General features: G+C 43.5%; 1 protein-coding gene across 3 annotated transcripts; it reads right to left on the bottom strand.

Moving 5' to 3' along the window:
• Nucleotides 1-8,477: 8,477 nt before the first annotated feature.
• LOC124708061 (protein MEI2-like 3) lies at nt 8,478-15,373 on the bottom strand. 3 transcript variants are annotated; one of them, XM_047239747.1, is made up of 12 exons: nt 15,249-15,373; nt 13,584-13,763; nt 13,411-13,456; nt 12,463-12,702; nt 11,921-12,321; nt 11,681-11,836; nt 10,666-11,050; nt 9,905-10,487; nt 9,743-9,827; nt 9,587-9,655; nt 9,164-9,343; nt 8,478-9,073 (listed from the first exon to the last, which is right to left on the bottom strand). In XM_047239747.1, exons 2-12 carry the CDS (start codon nt 13,692-13,694, stop codon nt 8,903-8,905), a joined length of 2,427 nt encoding a protein of 808 aa, XP_047095703.1. In that variant the 5' UTR covers nt 13,695-13,763; nt 15,249-15,373; the 3' UTR covers nt 8,478-8,902. The 3 variants fall into 3 exon arrangements, with proteins under 3 accessions (XP_047095703.1, XP_047095704.1, XP_047095705.1); XM_047239748.1 differs by having other exon boundaries at nt 13,584-13,759; XM_047239749.1 differs by lacking the exon at nt 15,249-15,373 and adding an exon at nt 14,784-14,852.
• Between the last annotated feature and the right edge of the window lie 4,144 nt (nt 15,374-19,517).

Genomic DNA, 19,517 nt, shown 5'->3' with positions numbered 1-19,517 from the left:
CAAGAACAAGAAGAGTGGCAAGAAAGCTGCCACGCCTCCTGTGAAACCTAAGACTGGCCCTAAGCCTGATGCTGAGTGTTATTACTGCAAGGAGAAGGGACACTGGAAGCGTAATTGCTCCAAGTATTTGGCGGATCCGAAGAGCGGCCTTGTCAAGAAGAAGAAAGAAGGTATATCTCGATATACATGTTATAGATGTTTATCTTATCGGTTCTCGTACTAGTACCGGGTATTTGATACTCGGTTCGGTTGCTCACATTTGTAACTCGAAACAGGAACTAAAGAATAAACGAAGACTACTAAAGGATGAAGTGACCATGCGCGTTGGAAATGGATCCAAAGTCGATGTGATCGCTGTCGGCACACTTCCTCTACATCTACCTTCGGGATTAGTTTTAAGCCTCAATAATTGTTATTTTGTACCCGCGTTGAGCATGAACATTATATCCGGATCTTGTTTAATGCAAGACGGTTATTCATTCAAGTCTGAGAATAATGGTTGTTCTATTTTTATGAATAATATCTTTTATGGTCGAGCACCTGAAAAGAATGGCTTATTTCTGTTAGATCTCGATAGTACACATATACATAACATTGATGCTAAGCGAATTAAATTGAATGATAATTCTACTTATATGTGGCACTGTCGTCTTGGTCATATTGGAGTGAAACGCATGAAGAAACTCCATACCGATGGATTACTTGAATCACTTGAATTTGAGTCACTTGATAGATGCGAAGCATGTCTAATGGGAAAAATGAGTAAGACTCCATTCTCTGGTATTATGGAGCGAGCTACTGACTTATTGGAAATCATACATACCGATGTGTGCGGACCAATGAGTGTAGCATCGCGCGGTGGTTATCGTTATGTTCTAACCTTCACGGATGATCCGAGTAGATATGGGTATATCTATTTCATGAAACATAAATCCGAAACTTTTGAGAAGTTTAAGGAATTCCAAAGTGAAGTAGAAAATCAACGTAACAAGAAGATTAAATTTCTACGATCTGATCGCGGAGGTGAATATCTGAGTTATGAGTTTGGCATGCATTTAAAGAAATGCGGAATACTTTCACAATTGACACCGCCGGGAACACCACAACGAAACGGTGTGTCCGAACGTCGTAATCGAACTCTCTTAGATATGGTTCGTTCTATGATGTCTCTTACTCGATTTGCCGTTATCATTTTGGAGTTATGCATTAGAGACAGCCGCATTCACTTTAAATAGAGCACCATCAAAATCCGTTGAAACGACACCGTATGAATTATGGTTTAATAAGAAACCTAAGCTGTCGTTCCTTAAAGTTTGGGGTTGCGAAGCCTATGTAAAAAGGTTACAACCGGACAAGCTAGAACCCAAAGCGGAGAAATGCGTCTTCATAGGATACCCTAAGGAAACTATAGGGTACACTTTCTATCACAGATCCGAAGGCAAGATCTTTGTTGCTAAGAACGGAACCTTTCTTGAGAAAGAATTTCTCACTAAAGAAGTGACCGGAAGAAAAGTAGAACTCGATGAGATTGAAGAATCTCTGCTCGTTGATCAGAGTAGCGCAGTACCGGAAGATGTTCCTGTGCCGCCTACACCGGCAACGAGAGGAAGCTAATGATAATGATCATGAAACTTCAAATGAGACAACTATCGAACCTCGCAGATCGACAAGGGAACGTGCCACTCCTGATTGGTATGATCCTTGTCTAAATGTCATGATTGTGGATAATAATGATGAAGACCCTGCGACGTATGAAGAAGCGATGATGAGCCCAGATTCCAACAAATGGCAAGAAGCCATGAAATCCGAAATGGGATCCATGTATGATAACAAAGTATGGACTTTGGTAGACTTACCTGATAGCCGAAAGGCTCGTCGAGAATAAATGGATCTTCAAGAGAAAAACAGATGCCGATGGTAATATTACTGTCTATAAAGCTCGACTTGTTGCAAAGGGTTTCCGACAAATTCAAGGTGTTGACTACGATGAGACTTTCTCACCTGTAGCGAAGCTAAAATCTGTGAGGATTTTGTTAGCAATAGCTGGATTTTTCGATTATGAGATTTGGCAGATGGATGTCAAAACGGCGTTCCTTAATGGAGACATTGAGGAAGAGTTGTATATGGTACAACCCAAAGGTTTTGTCGATCCTAAAACTGCTGACAAAGTATGCAAACTTCAGCGTTCAATCTATGGACTGAAGCAAGCATCGAGAAGTTGGAACCGAAGTTTTGATAAGGTGATCAAAGACTTCGGGTTTATACAGTGTCATGGAGAGACCTGTATTTACAAGAAAGTGAGTGGGAGCTCTGTAGCATTCCTGATATTATATGTAGATGACATATTATTGATTGGGAATGATATAGAACTATTAAGCAGTGTAAAGGGTTATTTGAATAATAGTTTTTCAATGAAAGACCTTGGTGAAGCATCATATATATTAGGCATCAAGATTTATAGAGATAGATCAAGACGTCTAATAGGGCTATCACAGAGTACATACCTGGACAAGATTCTAAAGAAGTTTAGAATGGACGAAAGTAAGAAAGGATTCTTACCTATGTTACCGTGCAAGGTCTTGAGTAAGACTCAAGGTCCGGCTACGGCGAGAAGAAAGAGAAAGGATGAGTCGGATCCCCTATGCCTCGGCGATAGGCTCTATCATGTATGCCATGCTATGTACAAGACCGAGATATAGCACATGCCGTTAGTTTGACTAGCGTAAGTGATCCAGGAATGGAACACTCGGACGAGCGGTCAAGAATATCCCGAAGTACTTGAAAAGAACTAAGGATATGTTTCTTTGTTATGGAGGTGACCAAAAGCTCGTTGTAACAAGTTACACCGATGCAAGTTGGAACACCGATCCCGATGACTCTAAGTCACGGTCCGGGTACGTGTTTATATTGAATGGTGCCTGCAGCAAGTCTGGGCAAGCTCGAAGCGATGCACGGTGGCGAAATCCTCAACAGAATCGGAATACATAGCGGCTTCAGAGGCTTCATCAGAAGCGGTATGGATGAAGAGATTCATTATAGAGCTCGGTGTGGTTCCTAGTGCATTGGACCCACTAGTCATCTATTGTGACAACATGGGTGCCATCGCCAATGCACAAGAACCAAGGTCACACAAGAGGCTGAAGCATATCAAGCTGCGTTATCATTCGATTCGTGAATACATCGAAGATGGAGAAGTAAACATTTGCAAAGTACACACTGATCTGAATGTAGCAGATCCGTTGACTAAAGCTCTCCCTAGGGTAAAGCATGACCAACACCAGAATGCCATGGGTGTTAGGTACCTTACAATGTAATCTAGATTATTGACTCTAGTGCAAGTGGGAGACTGTTGGAGATATGCCCAAGAGGCAATAATAAAACTGGTTATTATATATCTTTATGTTTATGATAAATGTTTATATACCATGCTATAATTGTATTAACCGAAACATTAATACATGTGTGTTATGTAAACAAACAAATGAGTCCCTAGTAAGCCTCTTAACTAGCTTGTTGATTAATAGATGATTAGTTTCATAATCATGAACATTGGATGTTATTAATGACAAGGTTATATCATTATATGAATGATGTAATGGACACACCCAATTAAGCGTAGCATAAGATCACGTCATTAAGTTATTTGCTATAAGCGTTCAATACATAGTTACCTAGTCCTTATGACCATGAGATCATATAAATCACTTATGCCGGAAAGGTACTTTGATTACATCAAACGCCACTCGCGTAAATGGGTGGTTATAAAGGTGGGATTAAGTATCCGGAAAGTATGAGTTGAGCCATATGGATCAACGAGTGGGATTTGTCCATCCCGATGACGGATAGATATACTCGGGCCCTCTCGGTGGAATGTCGTCTAATGTCTTGCAAGCATATGAATAAGTTCATAAGGGACCACATACCACGGTACGAGTAAAGAGTACTTGTCAAGAGACGAGGTTGAACAAGGTATAGAGTGATACCGATGATCAAACCTCGGACAAGTAAAATATCGCGTGACAAAGGGAATTGGTATCGTATGTGAATGGTTCATTCGATCACTAAAGTCATCGTTGAATATGTGGGAGCTATTATGGATCTCCAGATCCCGCTATTAGTTATTGGTCGGAGTAAGTACTCAACCATGTCCGCATAGTTCGCGAACCGTAGGGTGACACACTTAAAGTTGGATGTTGAAATGGTAGAACTTGAATATGGAATGGAGTTCGAATATTTGTTCGGAGTCCCGGATGAGATCCCGGACATCACGAGGAGTTCCGAAATGGTCCGGAGAATAAGATTCATATATAGGATGTCATTTTATGTGATTTAAAATGATGCGGAAGGTTCTATGGAAGGTTCTAGAAGGTTCTAGAAAAGTCCGGAAGAAACCACCAAGGAAGGTGGAGTCCCGGAGGGACTCCACCTCCATGGCCGGCCAACCCTAGAGGGGAGGAGTCCCAAGTGGACTCCCCCAAAGGGGGCCGACCACCCCCTCCATGGAAGGTGGAACTCCCACCTCTAGTGGGAGTCCTAGCTTGGGTAGGTTTTCCTATCATATGGAAGGTTTTGGGTTCGGGTCTTATTCGGAGACTTGTAGTCCAACCCTTGGGGCTTCCACCTATATAATGAGGGACAAGGGGAGGGGGCCGGCCACCTCAAGACCACCACCCGGCCGCACCCCCAAGTGGCCGGCCACCCCTCCCAAACCCTAGCCGCCCCCTCTCCTCCATAGCTCCCGCGTGCTTTAGCGAAGCTCCGCCGGAGTTCTCCACCGCCACCGACACCACGCCGTCATGCCGTCGGATTCAAGAGGAGCTACTACTTCCGCTGCCCGCTGGAACGGGAGGTGGACGTCGTCTTCATCAACAACCGAACGTGTGACCGAGTACGGAGGTGCTGCCCGTTCGTGGCGCCGTGATCAAGATCTTCTACGTGCTTTTGCAAGCGGCAAGTGAACGTCTACGCAGCAACACGAGCCTCATCTTGTAGGCTTTGGAATCTCTTCAAGGGTGAGATTCGACAATCCCCTCGTTGCTACCGTCTTCTAGATTGCATCTTGGCTTGGATTTCGTGTTCGCGGTAGGAAATTTTTTGTTTTCTATGCTACGTTTTCCTACAGCTAGCCCTCCTAGGTCGTGGGCCCCATGGTGGACCCCTCCGGAACCTTCTAGAACCTTCCGATCAATCACCGGAAAAATCCCGAACTTTTCCGAAACCCGTAAATCAACTTCCCTTATATGAATCTTATTCTCCGGACTATTCCGGACCTCCTCGTGACATCCTGGATCACATCCGAGACTCCGAACAAACTTCGTCTCCATACCATATTCAAATCTACTTATGCGACATCGAACCTTAAGCGCGTCACCCTACGGTTCACGAACTATGCAGACATGGTCGAGACTCCTCTCCGAGCAATAACCAATAGCGGGATCTGGAGATCCATAATGGCTCCCACATATTCAACGATGACTCAGTGATCGATTGAACCATTTACATACGATGCCAATTCCCTTTGTCACACGATATTCTACTTGTCCGAGGTTTGATCATCGGTATCTCCATACCTTGTTCAACCTCGTTACCGACAAGTACTCTTTACTCGTACCGCGGTATGTCATCTCTTATGATCAAATCATATGCTTGCAAGCTAATCAGATGACATTCCACCGAGAGGGCCCAGAGTATATCTATCCGTCATCAGGATGGACAAATCTCACTATTGATCCATATGCCTCAACTCACACTTTCCAAATACTTAATCCCAGCTTTGTAACCACCCATTTACGCAATGGCGTTTGATGTAATCAAAGTACCCTTCCGGTGTAAGTGATTTACATGATCTCATGGTCGAAGGACTAAGGCAACTATGTATCGAAAGCTTATAGCAATTTGAACTTAATGACTTGATCTTATGCTATGCTCATTTGGGTGTGTGTCCATTATATCATTCAACTAATGACATAACCTTGTTATTAATAACATCCAATGTTCATGATCACGAAACCATGATCATCCATTAATCAACAAGCTAGTTATACAAGAGGCTTACTAGGGACTCCTTGTTGTTTACATAACACACATGTATCAATGTTTCGGTTAATACAATTATAGCATGGTATGTAAACATTTATCATAAACACAAAGATATTATAATGACCACTTTATTATTGCCTCTTGGGCATATCTCCAACATTTCGACCTCTCCGACTAGAAGTCGCGATCCATTTAGGATTGCGCAATTCCGTATGTACATATGTTGATCCGTATATATGATCGACTATCTATGAACTATGAATATGAACAAGTTTCCCGAGGTTTTAACTTTTCGAATTTACGGGGTGAAATACGGGGCCTGCTAGACGGAACGATCTATCTAGGAGCACTTTTTTTATACAGGGCGAAATACTCGCGTTTTACGGGGCAGAAAAGTAAGGGACCTGTTAGACATGCTCTTAGCAAGTTTATTCTTGAAAATTTGCTGCAGATATATACCTTGCCCTTACATGTAGCCAAGGTATTCTTTTGAAACCTTGAAAAGTTTATGTGTGGTTTCTAACAAATCCACACATTTTTTCCATAAAGATGGTTGGTTTGCAGCTATGGTTTTCAAAATAATTTTGTTATGGATAATCTGTGATTTTTTACAAGTTCAGCTAAGATGGCATGTTGAAGGTTTATGGTCCTCGGAAATCTCAGCATGTTTGTTTTCGAAAATTAGCATACACATAGCAAGCTATTTTTCAGAGTTCTTCGAAAACATAATTGTGATTTCTATGTAGACCTTCTCCACACATTTTCCCCCTGCAGATGATTTTCTCTATCACCAAAAATACTCAAAAGACAATATCTAAGTGCACGGAAATCAAACTCTACATATATGTGGGCGTCTCGGGCTTATCCTGGACGTCCACTTTAGCTTTGTGATTCGTGCAGGCAGTTGGGCACATTGTAAATAACACCCTTGCCTGAGATCCGTCGGTCCTTCTTTTTTTACAGAACAAGGCATCTGTTCCTTCTATTATGGTGGGAATCAAGTCATTATGGTGGGAAGTTAATTATGTTCGGAGATTAAGGAGTAATGTCATGTTCTTCCGTTTCTAATTAGGCTTGATTCTTTCTACTGTAGTTTTTATTCAGACCACCAATCAGGCAACAAAGAAGAAAGTCCACTTTTGGTCCTTGAATTCTAGTGAAAGTTCACTTTTGGTCCTAGAACTTCTGTCTGGTTTAAAATAAACCTTGAACTCTCAGAATCATTCACTTTTAGTCCTTACCTCGATTGAGCTAGGCAAATATCTGCCATAGGTGCCCAAAAACTCAAGGTAACGGTGCAAGGGTAAAGAGACGGGACGATGTTGATAAGCAAACAAGGAGACCTTTGTGGCGCAACGCTTCACGTGAATTAGAAGGGAAAGAAATCAAGCAAGAGACTGGTTTAGGGACCCAAAGGTTTCGTTGTTTCTTGCATTGTGATGTTTGGTTTAACATCTCAGCTAGTTTGGGCTTGATCTAGTTCTAAACAGATTTGGTTAGTTCCCTATTTTTTTTCTTTCCACGCCAGTAATTTACTCAACTCAACTGCAAAAGGATGAAAAATGAACTATTATGAGAGTTCAAGGTTCATTCTAGACTAAAAATAAATTTTGGGACTGAAAGTGAACTTTCCCAAGAGTTCAAGGATGAGAATTAGACTTCCTTCGGCAACAAATCACGTAGTATGAATACACAGAATCCCACTTCGTTTCCATCAGGGAACAAGTTTGGAGCAAATCCCATCCATAACCACACCAAATCAACTATGAATACACAGAATCCCACTTCGTTTCCATCAGGGAACAAATTTGGAGCAAATCCCATCCAGAACCACACCAAATCAACTATGAATAGGAATTGGAAACAAATCTGGAACAAATCGCATGACTAGATCCATACATATTTGGAAGAATCACACAAAATTCCATACTTAAGAATTGGAAACAAATCTGGAACATCTGATCCAATAGGATTCGAATCGAAACAAAAAAGAAAACCAAAATAGCCCTCCATGGACATATCCTGGCCGAGGTAGCCAACGGTGGCCATGGACGGCGAGCTAGTTGTCCGGCCGGAGGAGAACAGCTCCACCCTGATCTCGACCGGAGCCATCCAGGGGTCATTGGCTCGAGCTCGGGGGCATTGGAGGCGGCGCATGTGAGGTGGATGAGGAGAGGCAGAGGGAGACATTATCAGATAGTCACGAGATGGAAAATGAAGTGTACATGTCCAGTTCGGTTCCTATAAGGGTGAGAAGATGCACAATGTCTAGGATGTAGATGTAAATGTGCAAACACGAATATTGAAGCAACTGTAGCCTTAGGATAAGCTAGGAACACCCACATGTATGGAGAAAAACTGCGTTCGCGAGAAAATATTGTTGCCGCTAACGAGGGTTTTATTACAAACTGAAGTTACAACTGGGTTTTTTTTCGAAATGAGGATTAAAACCCCGGCTTCTGCATCGTGATGATGCACACGGTCTTTTATTAATAAGTTACGAGTACAACTGAAGTTACAACTAGGTGCAGGTAGTTAACATTGCCGACATACCATTTGTCACCAACAGTAGTTTTCAGACACTCATTGCAGAAAATGTTGACAATTATACAGAACAAGATCAAGCTAATCTGAGCAAAACAAACAAGTTTCCAAACATTCAAGTCAATTAGCATTCAAACACCCCTCACAACTCCACTGTACAAGTTTGTTCCAACACGCCCAAAACACAAGTCACCTCTGCGTCTTCGACCATCTCGCTATTCTCCAAACTAACAGGCAAAAAACGCCCATCGACATTGCCGAGGAGAAAAATAAATAGCAAAACTGGGGACGGTTTATTGCAGCTTTCCTCGGTCCACGGTTAGTGAACGAAAATCGAGTGCTCGCCCTCGACAGTGTTCGCTCTGTGGTTAGAGTTCTCCTGGTTAGGCGAGGTTGACAGGCTCGCGTCGTCGCCTCTAGTGTCCGAGCTGTGGAGCGGCCTGTTGCGGCCAGTCCTGGGCCGGATATTGTTCCCAACAGGGAAAGGTTCCTGGCAAAAATGATGAAACTCCATGTCAGTCATTCTACACCATGAACAGATCCATAAAACATGTTTGTAGACATTAAGCTGTGTTCATACCTGATCCCCTGCATTTGGACCGTCTTTGTGGAAAAGTATAGGACGGCACCATTTGTCCTCGTTCATCAGACTAGAATTCCGGAAATGAGAGATCAAATCACTCCTGCCCTGGATTCTGGCATATGCAAGCGATGCCACCTTTTCGCTGTTGAATTTCTCCCACCTCTTGCCATTAAACGTCTGCATAAAAAGTTTGTCTTCAGTTAGTTGTCAACATACTCTCATTTGGAAAGAGCAAGGGAAAGTAGGAAATCTTCTCTAAAGGATAGAAGCAAGACATAAAAATGCACAGAGCTAAATACTATGCAATAATTAAGAATATTGTTCAAGTGTATAAGATGTCATGGTCTGTTGGAAGGTATAATAAATTGGAAAACTGGAAATTACTCTTACTGTTAGCTAGTAAAGTCAGGGGGTATATACCTTGTAAAATGGAATTATGTGCTGTGGATCAGTCATATTGATGAAAGCATAGCCCACATTGCATTTGTTCTGAAGAAAGAATATACATCGCATTTGTCAGTGCCTAGAAACTCTGCGCGAATTCTAAACCTCACACTAAGACAAAAATAAACATACCTTAAAGTCAATCGGAAGGTAGACAAAATCATAGGTTCCGCGGTGGTTCTCGTCAATGACGGCCAGAAGCAGCTTACAATTATACCTGTTGAGCACATCAGCTGAGTCCACAAGAAAAAAAGATCCCTTGGTAAAATGAAAAAAAAAGAGGTGCAAACGTACTTGTTAGGAATGTTTTTGATCATCAGTGTCGTGCGCGAGTCTTCGCCCTTTGCTATGCGTTCAATGTCAAGCTCAAACTGCCTCTTGTTCTCTGGCTGGACATTGTTTCCATCGTGCTTGCGGCTCTTCATCCGATCATTCGTAGCGTCGTAAGAGGCGGAGACCTGGGCCATCGGGTTCCTCCCGTTGATCATATGCCGCAGCGATGGAAATCCAGCAGTGCTGACCAGGGAGAACATGGTCTCCCTGTAGTTTCCTCTGGCAGGTGGGAAGACACTGAGATCTGATGGATACAGGCGAGGGCTACCAGGGAACCCTACACTTCCAAGGGACCCTGGATGAACATTTCCAAAACCGCCTCCATTGTTTGGAGCTGAACCCATGTGGTGTTGATCAATTGGATAAGCACCGGTGTTCAGTGTGTGAGGTGACACACCTAGATAACCACCGTGTGTGCGCAGTGGGTGCTGCACATTTGGCCACATCATCGGAGAGGAGGGGCTTTGAGGAAAAGCATTTGAATTATTCCAACTGTAGTGCTGTCCATGAAGGGGGAAGCTTCCAACTCCAGTAACCCCAGACGCTGCAAAGTTAAATTTTATGTTATGAACTTTCAAAAAGAAATGAAAAGTCTTCAAAAAGTAACAAAACTACCTGTCACTATAGATAGAAAGCAGTGATTATACAAATCCACTCTGAACAGGTAAAAACAAAGGTTTATGGGGGATAATAAAAAAGCAGTCCAAGCCAAGAAGTTTTACCTTCATTATTTGGATCGAAGGAATGACCATGAAGGCTACTGGAACCCACTTTCTGGGGATGACTGTAATCCACTCCATCTCCTCTGAAGCTAGCGCTCCTGCCACTTGATGTCATCGACTTGGAGCTATTACAGATGCTGTTGTGACACTCCGGCAGTGAGTGTGGGTGGAACATCTGCATTCCACGTCCAAAGTTTCCTTGACCAAGTGACCCACCAAGTTCGCTGATAGCAGCTTGATTATTGTACTGACGCGCGGGTTCTATTCTGATAGGTGACGACAGCTTCTGAGGACCACTTGTACAGATGCCATGGGGTGATCTATCAAACTGCAGACTAACTGGACTGAAAATCCCCCTGTCCATATCATTATCTGAGACATTTTCCTAGAGAAGTAGCAGACATAACAGCATCAAAAACATTTGTATAGATGTCCAGTGCTAACTGAAAATTCAAGTCATAAAGTGAATAGAACTTTAGGTATCTTCTAGCATATGATAGCAGTACTAAGCATGTGCTAAAATAGTCACATATCTTCAACATTAACACCACATCAAGCATGCACATATTTCCTATATAATCAGACACCTAACCATATGTTGAAGGGGACAACACACAAAGATGCTAAGCAAATCGAGGAAAATGAGAATAACTTCTATACCAATTTCTAGACAACAAGGTGATTATGATATATAAACAGTAGATACAGAAATTACAAACAACTTAGTTACAATAATATGACATATAATCAGGTTTCTTGACTTACAAATGAACATTGCAACAAGTTAACTTTGAGGTGAAAGACATCAAAATCCCCACGTTACTGTCAGCACATGTCATGTAATTAAATAGATTCTTGCATACTAGCAGGGTAATTTCACAGATAAAATGAGCAACACAAACATGAACAGTTCCAATGACTTTGTGGAAGTTAGCTTGAGAGAACAGCATTGCATAACCAGCATGTAACATCAAAGGCACACATTGACATCAGGGAATATCTGATAACTGTTTACCTTAGGAAAGGAAAATTGCACATCAAGCTTCATCAGGCCCAGAGGCTTGCTATGAAGTGCTCTCATTGCGTTTTGGGCAGCTCTTATGTCATAGTAAGAGACTGTCACATACCCCTGGTCCTTGCAGGCATAAAGCTTATGCACATCCCCATATTGCTGGAGCAAAAATATATGAGTTTAAAGGTAGTGTTTCATAAAGTAAACAAACTTTAAATGTAATAATGGAAAAAGGTTGAAAACCTGAAATAGAGCTCTTAGGTCAGAATCAGCAATGTTGGCGTTAACGTTTCTGATAAAAAGAGTTCTGGAAGGGCATTTATTGATATAGTTCTCCCCAGAGAATTGGCACTTCAAGGATCCTTCCAGATTTTTTGTGCCTTTATTAATGGAATCGTCACTCTCAAGCTCCATCCCTCCTCCAGTGCCGAATATATCTTCATCGGCATCATCTTGGTTGATGGACAGGCCAGCAAAATCAAAGCCATCGACAACGCCCGATATCAAATCATCGTCGGTTGGTAGAAGATCTCCAATAGTTTGAGCTTCAACTTCTTCCATGGACCCTAGAGCTTCATTTCCATCATAGATGAAGCCAAGTGTATCGGCAGACTGACTGTGGACGCCACTTGCCATTATTTTCGCTGCAAAACCGCAAGGAAAAAGGTCATCAAGGTAAAAATAATTCATACACCTTCTTGGATGTATAGTACCTTCAAAATGTAGTAACAGAAGCAGGTTTCATGGAAGAAAAAAGGGTCTAGTTGAGAGCAAAGCAAACTCACAGTTGCCACTAGCTGATTCAGCAATGGTTGTCTCTCCAGGCCTAGATCCAGGAGCCGTGATCATATCACCCCAAGATATTGACGGTAAAGTGGAACCATTTCCTTGCCCCGTCAATTTACTGACACGAAGGATATCTAGGCCCTTGAAGCCTTGACCTCGTGGGCGTCCCAGACCGCCTTCAGGATTTGCTCCCATTGGATTGATCTTTTCAAGTGGAGAAGCAAAAACCGACTTGCTCCCTGCCATCAATGGAAGCACTCAGTTCTTGAAGGGCCATCCAATCTATCAGCATGCTACAAAGCTACAGAGCATGTGTTGAATGGCAAGTTGATCATGGCATTTATTTGCTAACTGTCTAGTTAGCCTTCCAACTAATTCCTAACAACCCGTCTTCAGCAAAAAATCCATAAGAACTACTCCACTGTAAGAAAAGTGCCCACTCATTCTCTGCCCAGTCGTGCCACTGATATCTTTTATCTACGAAAATGCTTATTTGCTTACTAAAATTGGATGCTTACACAATTTGGTACCCTATCTAGTTCAGACTGGAAGTCCTTGGAAAGAAAAACTTCCGAAGTAAATTGGTACAACAGCCTTATCTTCTGGTTTTAGCTAGTTACTTTGAATAGCCGCAAAGAACTGCTGGCAGGATATCTCCCTAGAAACATGAAACAGCGGTTTTCAGACAGTTCTCCAGAGCATGAGCTGGATAAGGCAAGTTAGGCATGCATCCCTATCTGTTTTAGTAGTGGATTTTATCAGAGCATCAATAATTCCAGCACTCTACCAACTACCAACACTGAGCATGAAGTTAAACTGGAACAATTTATTAGGCTACAGCCAGCATGAATTGCGAAGATGACACCTAACTACATACATGCAAGAAGCAACAGCCACGAGATGAACAATAATCACAGAGTATTCAAATGAAGGAACATGATACACACCTCTCGGATCCACCATTGACTCCGATTTCCAAAACCCGACCTGCCTCTGCATTGATAAAAAACATGGAGAACCAATCATGTGGTGCAACTGCTACTACTATGCCACATTATTTAGTCATCAACAGTGATCAATCAGACTAACGGCATCTCTTTATTTTTCCTTATCTGCTAACCTCTGGTGGGACAACAAGATCCTCAGAGAAGAACGAGGACGAGGAGTCCGCGGGCGCGCCGCCAAACGGGGACAGGTGCCCCCTGTCGATGACCCCGGATGCTATCACCATAGGCGGTGCTGGGCCGGAACTTTTTTATCCTTGTTTCTTGCTTTGTTCTTGTTTCTTCACCTCAACTGCCTGATCAGGAATTAGTTAGTGAACAGTAAGGTGAAAGAAACAGGTAGGGAATGCTGTACCCTGAAACAGAAAGCCTGGCTACTTAGCAACTGCACGTTTATTGGACATGCTTAAATCTGGATGGGCAAAACACAGTTGCTTCCAGGAAATAAATTGGGCTAAGAAACGCGGTACTGGTTTGGTGTTCAACTATCAGGGTGCTGTTAACCTACATCACACAAGGATTGGGCACCATTTTTGCATCTGAATTCACCCGAAAGTAAAACAGAAACCCCTCTCTTTTTCAAATTTTAGGGCCCAAACAGAAAAAACCCACGGAAACAGTTCTGAATCTATCGAAGGGCAGGGCCTACTAACCAATAAAGGGGAAGCAAGAACTGGAACCGCTCCCTCCCTCAAGAAATGGAAACCGCCATGCTTTTCTAGGCGCAATCTAGTCTAGCGAGAAAAGGCTCGATGGGAGAAAAGGGCCAAAAGGGTCGGTCAGCAGCGGTGGCGGCGCCACAGCAAAATTAAAGTTCCCCCCTTTATTAGTCGTAAAAAAAATCGGTCGCTTTTGGGGAAAAAACAAGACAGGGTCGATAAAATTATGCTCGTCTTGTTGTGCCTGGTAGCCAGAGGTCCAACTATTTTATTACTGGAGAGATTTTTAAGGAAGTTTTATTAGAAGATTGAGCAAGTACTAGTCCCCTGAGTAAGATGGACAAAAGATCCCCAAATTGTAGACAACATGGTCGGGCTCGGAGAGAGTAAAATAACGAGCTGCTCCGTCCATGGCCGACGCCGGCATGGATGGGAAATTAGAAACAGAAACCGCAAATCGGACTGGGGAAGGGGGAGAAACAAGGAAGAAACTGCGAGCAAGAAGATGAACAGAGTCCCCCCTGAAATGCTTCTAGTTCCCAAATATATTTCCTTGAAAAGAGTTTGGGAGATGCTACATTTGGGCATGAAATATAATTGAAAACGACGGACACGGACTGGAGGAAGAAGAAAAATAAATCAATTAAAGCAACTCACCACCACCACCTGCCACCAAGAACAAGAAGAGGGATGAAGCTAGACCCAAAGCAGAGTAGGGTCGATGGGATTGGACTAATGTGGGTGTGGAGGGTAAGCATGCAGCCGCAGAAGCTTTATATGAAGTCCTGAAATAGGATGAGACGAGAGCTAACCTAAGCAGGGAGGAGAGGAGCAGCCGCGCCCCGGTTGCTTCTCCCTCGCCGTAAGCCAACCTCGCCTAGCCCGAGGAGAGGGATAAGCTGAGGAGCAAGGCAAAGCCAGCCTGCGCCTACGCGATTCCAAGCCCACAAATTACACAACACAAATCCCACCTTCTTCCTCACTGCAAGCAACCTCGCCTCGCCTTGGCTTACCTTGCAGCCCCAAGCAAACAAGTCAAGTTGCTTTAATAATCCTGACTTAAAACACGGATCACGCGCGAATCAGGGATGAAAGGGGATAGAGGAGTAGTGCGGTGCTTACCTACGCTACCGATCTGTGTCGCCCACTCCCATGCGGCGGATGTGGCGGCGGTGGGGCTCGCCCGGATGCCTTGGCCGGAGTTGAGGAGGAAGGCTGCTCCCCTCACTGCTCTCGTTCTTCTTTATTGCGGCCTGCCGCTTCGGGAAATATGAAGGAAAAAGAGGGACAGTTAATAACCGGCAGAGTGCGCGCTCTCCTCCCCACAACGCGTGTACGGGCCTGTGTGAGTCTAGCGATTCCGCACGCCACATTCATAATAATAGGAGTATTATTATGAAAACACGGCTATTTTCTCACGAGAGTCAAACTAAGCTACTATATTATACTACAATAAAGAAGAATCAAAATATTATTCTTAAAAAAAAGAAGAATCAAAACATTAGTATACACTTATTTGCATATATATGAAACATTAAAACCAACTAAAAAGGCGACAATGATGTAGTAGTAGTAGAATGTTTTCATCGCGTTGTGCTAGTTAGAGGCGGTGCAAGTCAATAGACACACAAACGCTCGGCACAAGTTCACGCAGGTAAGCATCGCTGCAAGCCAATAAGAAGGATATACATGTTTGAAAACGACGATGGATATGGCCAAGAAAAATGTTAGTACGTTTTCTTCTGTAGGAAAACCATCTCGCGAGATAGTTGTCATCCACACTACTATAAATGCTTACTTGTTTTCATTTTCTAAATCTCATTTATCGTGTGGAGTAATAGCATAAAACTACCACTTTCTATGCAAAATTTCGGAAAACTACTACTTTCCGTTCCAATCGCATAGAACTACCACATTTGACGGAGGTTGTCTCGGATAGCACTAATCCTGAATTGAACACGAATTGATAGCCGTTCCGACAACGCTGGCCTATCAGCGAGCATGACGTGGCACCCTAGAGTCCGTCGTTTTGAAGATAGGTCCTTAAGTTTTGAAGGCAAATTACGCAGGGTCCCTCATGTCTCTGCAGTTTTGAAATAATCGCATATTTATTTTTGAAACCTTCATATCTTTTAAATACTAATTCAAATCGAAAAACTTTTAATATGAAAAGTGCTCGGAAATGTTTGAATATTTCAAATATAACTTTTTGAAACATTCATATCTTTTGAATACTAATTCAAATGGAAAAAGTTATAATACGAAAAGTGCTCAGAAATGTTTAAATATTTCAAACATAATTTTTTTGAAACCTTCATATCTTTTAAATACTAATTCAAATGGAAAAAACTTATAATATGAAAAGTGCTCAGAAATGTTTGAATATTTCAAATATAATTTTTTGAAACCTTCATATCTTTTGAATACTAATTCAAATGGAAAAACTTATAATACGAAAAGTGCTCGGAAATGTTTGAATATTTCAAATTTAAACTTTTTGAAACCTTCATATCTTTTAAATACTAATTCAAATGGAAAAAGTTATAACATGAAAAGGGCTCAGAAATGTTTGAATATTTCAAATATATAAATTCAGTTCACTATTTCAGATAATTAAAATTTACAAACAAATAAATTAGTTCTATTCATAATGTAAACTTTGGAAATTCATAACTTCAATTCTATAACACCAAATAATATAAATAATATGTCTTTGACGGGTCGGGCGGTGGCGCAGCGCCCACCCGGTGAGGGCGGTTGTGTGTTGCCCGGATCTGCCGGCAATAAGGCTCTTCCACTTGTCATTGACGGGGAACCACAATTACGACAGGGACCGACGTACTTCGGTAACTGACGTGTAGCAAAGACGCAGGCGCACGAGAAGCACAATCCGAGGTTATGGATGTTAGAAATTGATTCCTTGGATTTTTCTAATAAATTTAGACATATTATTTATATTATTTGGAGTTATAGAATTGAAGTTATGAATTTCCAAAGTTTACATTATGAATAGAAGTAATTTATTTGTTTGTAAATTTTAATTATCTGAAATAGTGAACTGAATTTATATATTTGAAATATTCAAATATTTCTAAGCACTTTTCATGTTATAAGTTTTTCCATTTGAATTGGTATTCAAAAGTTATGAAGATTTTAAAAAGTTTAAATTTGAAATATTCAAACATTTATGAGCACTTTTCGTATTATAAGTTTTTCCATTTGAATTAGTATTCAAAAGATACGGAAATAACTTTGTACACGTAGGTATGGGTAAGGAAGCTATCGTCACCGTTCCGAACAGCCTAGTTGCTTTGAGATCCGGAGAAGGTAACATGCGGAAGAATCCCTACGTGTCCCTTTCTTGCATTTGTCTCAGCAATGCAGAAGAGTAGGAAACGACATAAAGGCAGGCAGGTAGGCATGGAGACGCCCAGCTCCCAGCCTCCCAGCCCTAACCGCCGCCGCCGCCGCCGCCGGTAGCGCCTCCGGGGCAAAGACCCACGGGGCGTGGCGGCGGCGGGGGCCCTTCCTCGTCGACGCATGGTGGACGGCGGCCGGATCTCCCCTCCTCGAGCATGGCGGACGCGCAGATGGGATGGGTGGCGGCGGCCTCCGCTGCGCCGCCTTCTCCCGTCGGCTCTCCCATGGTGGATCGGCCGGCGCGGTTGGGATGGGCGGCGACGGCCTGCGCTGTGCTCCCTCCTCCCGTCGGCTCTCCGCAGCACTCCGGCAGGGGCTGGTGGTGGGCGGCGGGCAGGCCCATGGCCTGCGCCAATTTCCCCCCGCCTCTCGCCGGTGAGTGGAGGCGATCTTGGGCTTCACCCGCGACACGAGGTCGCCCGGGGCAGCAGCCTTGGGTACGATGGTGGAGGTGGCCCTCTTCTTCGCCGGAGAGGGTCGGCCTGCGGTTGGTGGTGGTGGATCTATCGATCTATCACCGCGTTCCGGCGGTGAGATGAAGATGCTTGGAAGCCGGCGACGGAGTCGCCGGTGGAGGGTTGGAGTGGCCATCCCAGGATGGTCGCCGACGTGGGGGTCCGACCTGAATAAAGGATGTGGTCCTAGGGTCTCTCTTGCGTGAAGAGGAAGACCTACCGGAGGCCTAGACTCGTGATCTAGCCGGAGTGTTGAGTTCCGGAAGGCTCCGCCGGCGAATGTAACGGTGCTTTGTGCATGGAGTTTGCTGGATCGGTGGTATTCGGTCGTGCGCACCCATGCTTTTATTCCGACCGATTGGTTCTGGAGGGAGCGACGCGAAGCTCTTTTTCTGTGTTGACATCAAGTGACTATGGATCCATGATGAAAGTCGGAAGAAGAGAAGTTCATGAAGGCCAGAGGGGAGGACTAGCTAAGGGAGGTTCAAGTCTCCGCGCTGTTGAGGGACTTGCTTGGTGTTCCGGGCTTCACAACAGCGGTATGATAGTGGGGGCGACAACACAGGTGAAGTTCAGAGTCCTACCTTTCAGGGTGAAAACCCAAGGTCTGGCCTTAACTGGTTGTGCCTGGCAATGACCTTGTTGGAGGCATTGTTTTGAGAGTGGGGACTATCTTCAGGGTGAAAACCTAAGATCGTTGATCGGGCGACGACGGTGTTAGAGCACTGTTCCCTTCTTGGAGGCGTCGTTTTTGGAGAGTGTATTTCAGGTGTTGTCTTGGCGGTGGATGTATTGTTGTTGTTAGGCCCGAGATACTGTAGCGGGACTTTTATTTCTTAGTTTTCTTTTCCTTTTTTTGGCTGTGTGCATCTGTAGTGCCATTAGGGTGGTGCGTTGTTGCAGAGGCTGGGTGTAATTGGTATCTTTTTGATATTAATATATTCCCTTTATCGAAAAAAAGGTAGGCATGGAGATTCCTGGACAGCAGGCAAGAACACGGGATTCCCGGGACATTCTTTTCTCCCGTGTCTTCTCCTTCCTCCATCCCATTTCTATGTCATCTCTTGCCTAGTCGCCTCCCATAATTTCTCTCCCCCATTTTCCGACGATGTCGAGCAAAGCGTCCATGCGTAGCAGCGGTGGTACTGCCCATCGCCGCAGCAGCGGTGGCTCCGGCTCCCCATGGTCCTAGACCCGCAGTATGGAGGAAGAACTCTCCGATCCGATCTCCCCACCCCAGCTACACTGCGCACTGCAAAATCCCTCTATGCCAAAAAAGATCCAATACCACCGGGAACCCTAACCGAGATTACTACTCCTGTAGTAGAATAGGAACAAACGTAAGGATTTTCCCACTTCGATTTTTGTGTTTCGATCGGCGTCTTTTTCGTTTACATTTTTTGTAGATTGGCCTTTTAGATCTGGTTTTTGTGGTTGAATTCGTTTTAATCCCCCGCATTTTCTTATCTATCTTGCCCCGAGCGCCATACTCATGCAAAACATGGATATGGGTTGA

Source organism: Lolium rigidum, chromosome 4 (assembly GCF_022539505.1).
Source record: "Lolium rigidum isolate FL_2022 chromosome 4, APGP_CSIRO_Lrig_0.1, whole genome shotgun sequence".
Lineage (NCBI taxonomy): Eukaryota > Viridiplantae > Streptophyta > Magnoliopsida > Poales > Poaceae > Lolium > Lolium rigidum.
The sequence above is the reverse complement of the archived record's forward strand: the minus strand, read 5'-3'. Positions and strand labels throughout refer to the sequence as shown.

Bases quoted from the DNA above. Each gene is read 5' to 3' on its own strand.
- LOC124708061 (XM_047239747.1), bottom strand. From the start codon at position 13,694: ATGGTGATAGCATCCGGGGTCATCGACAGGGGGCACCTGTCCCCGTTT. The intron at 12,703-13,410 runs GTGTGTATCATG...CATTGATGGCAG, and splicing joins GTCAATGGTGGATCCGAGAG to GGAGCAAGTCGGTTTTTGCT. The intron at 9,344-9,586 runs GTATATACCCCC...CTTTTTATGCAG, and splicing joins ACATAATTCCATTTTACAAG to ACGTTTAATGGCAAGAGGTG.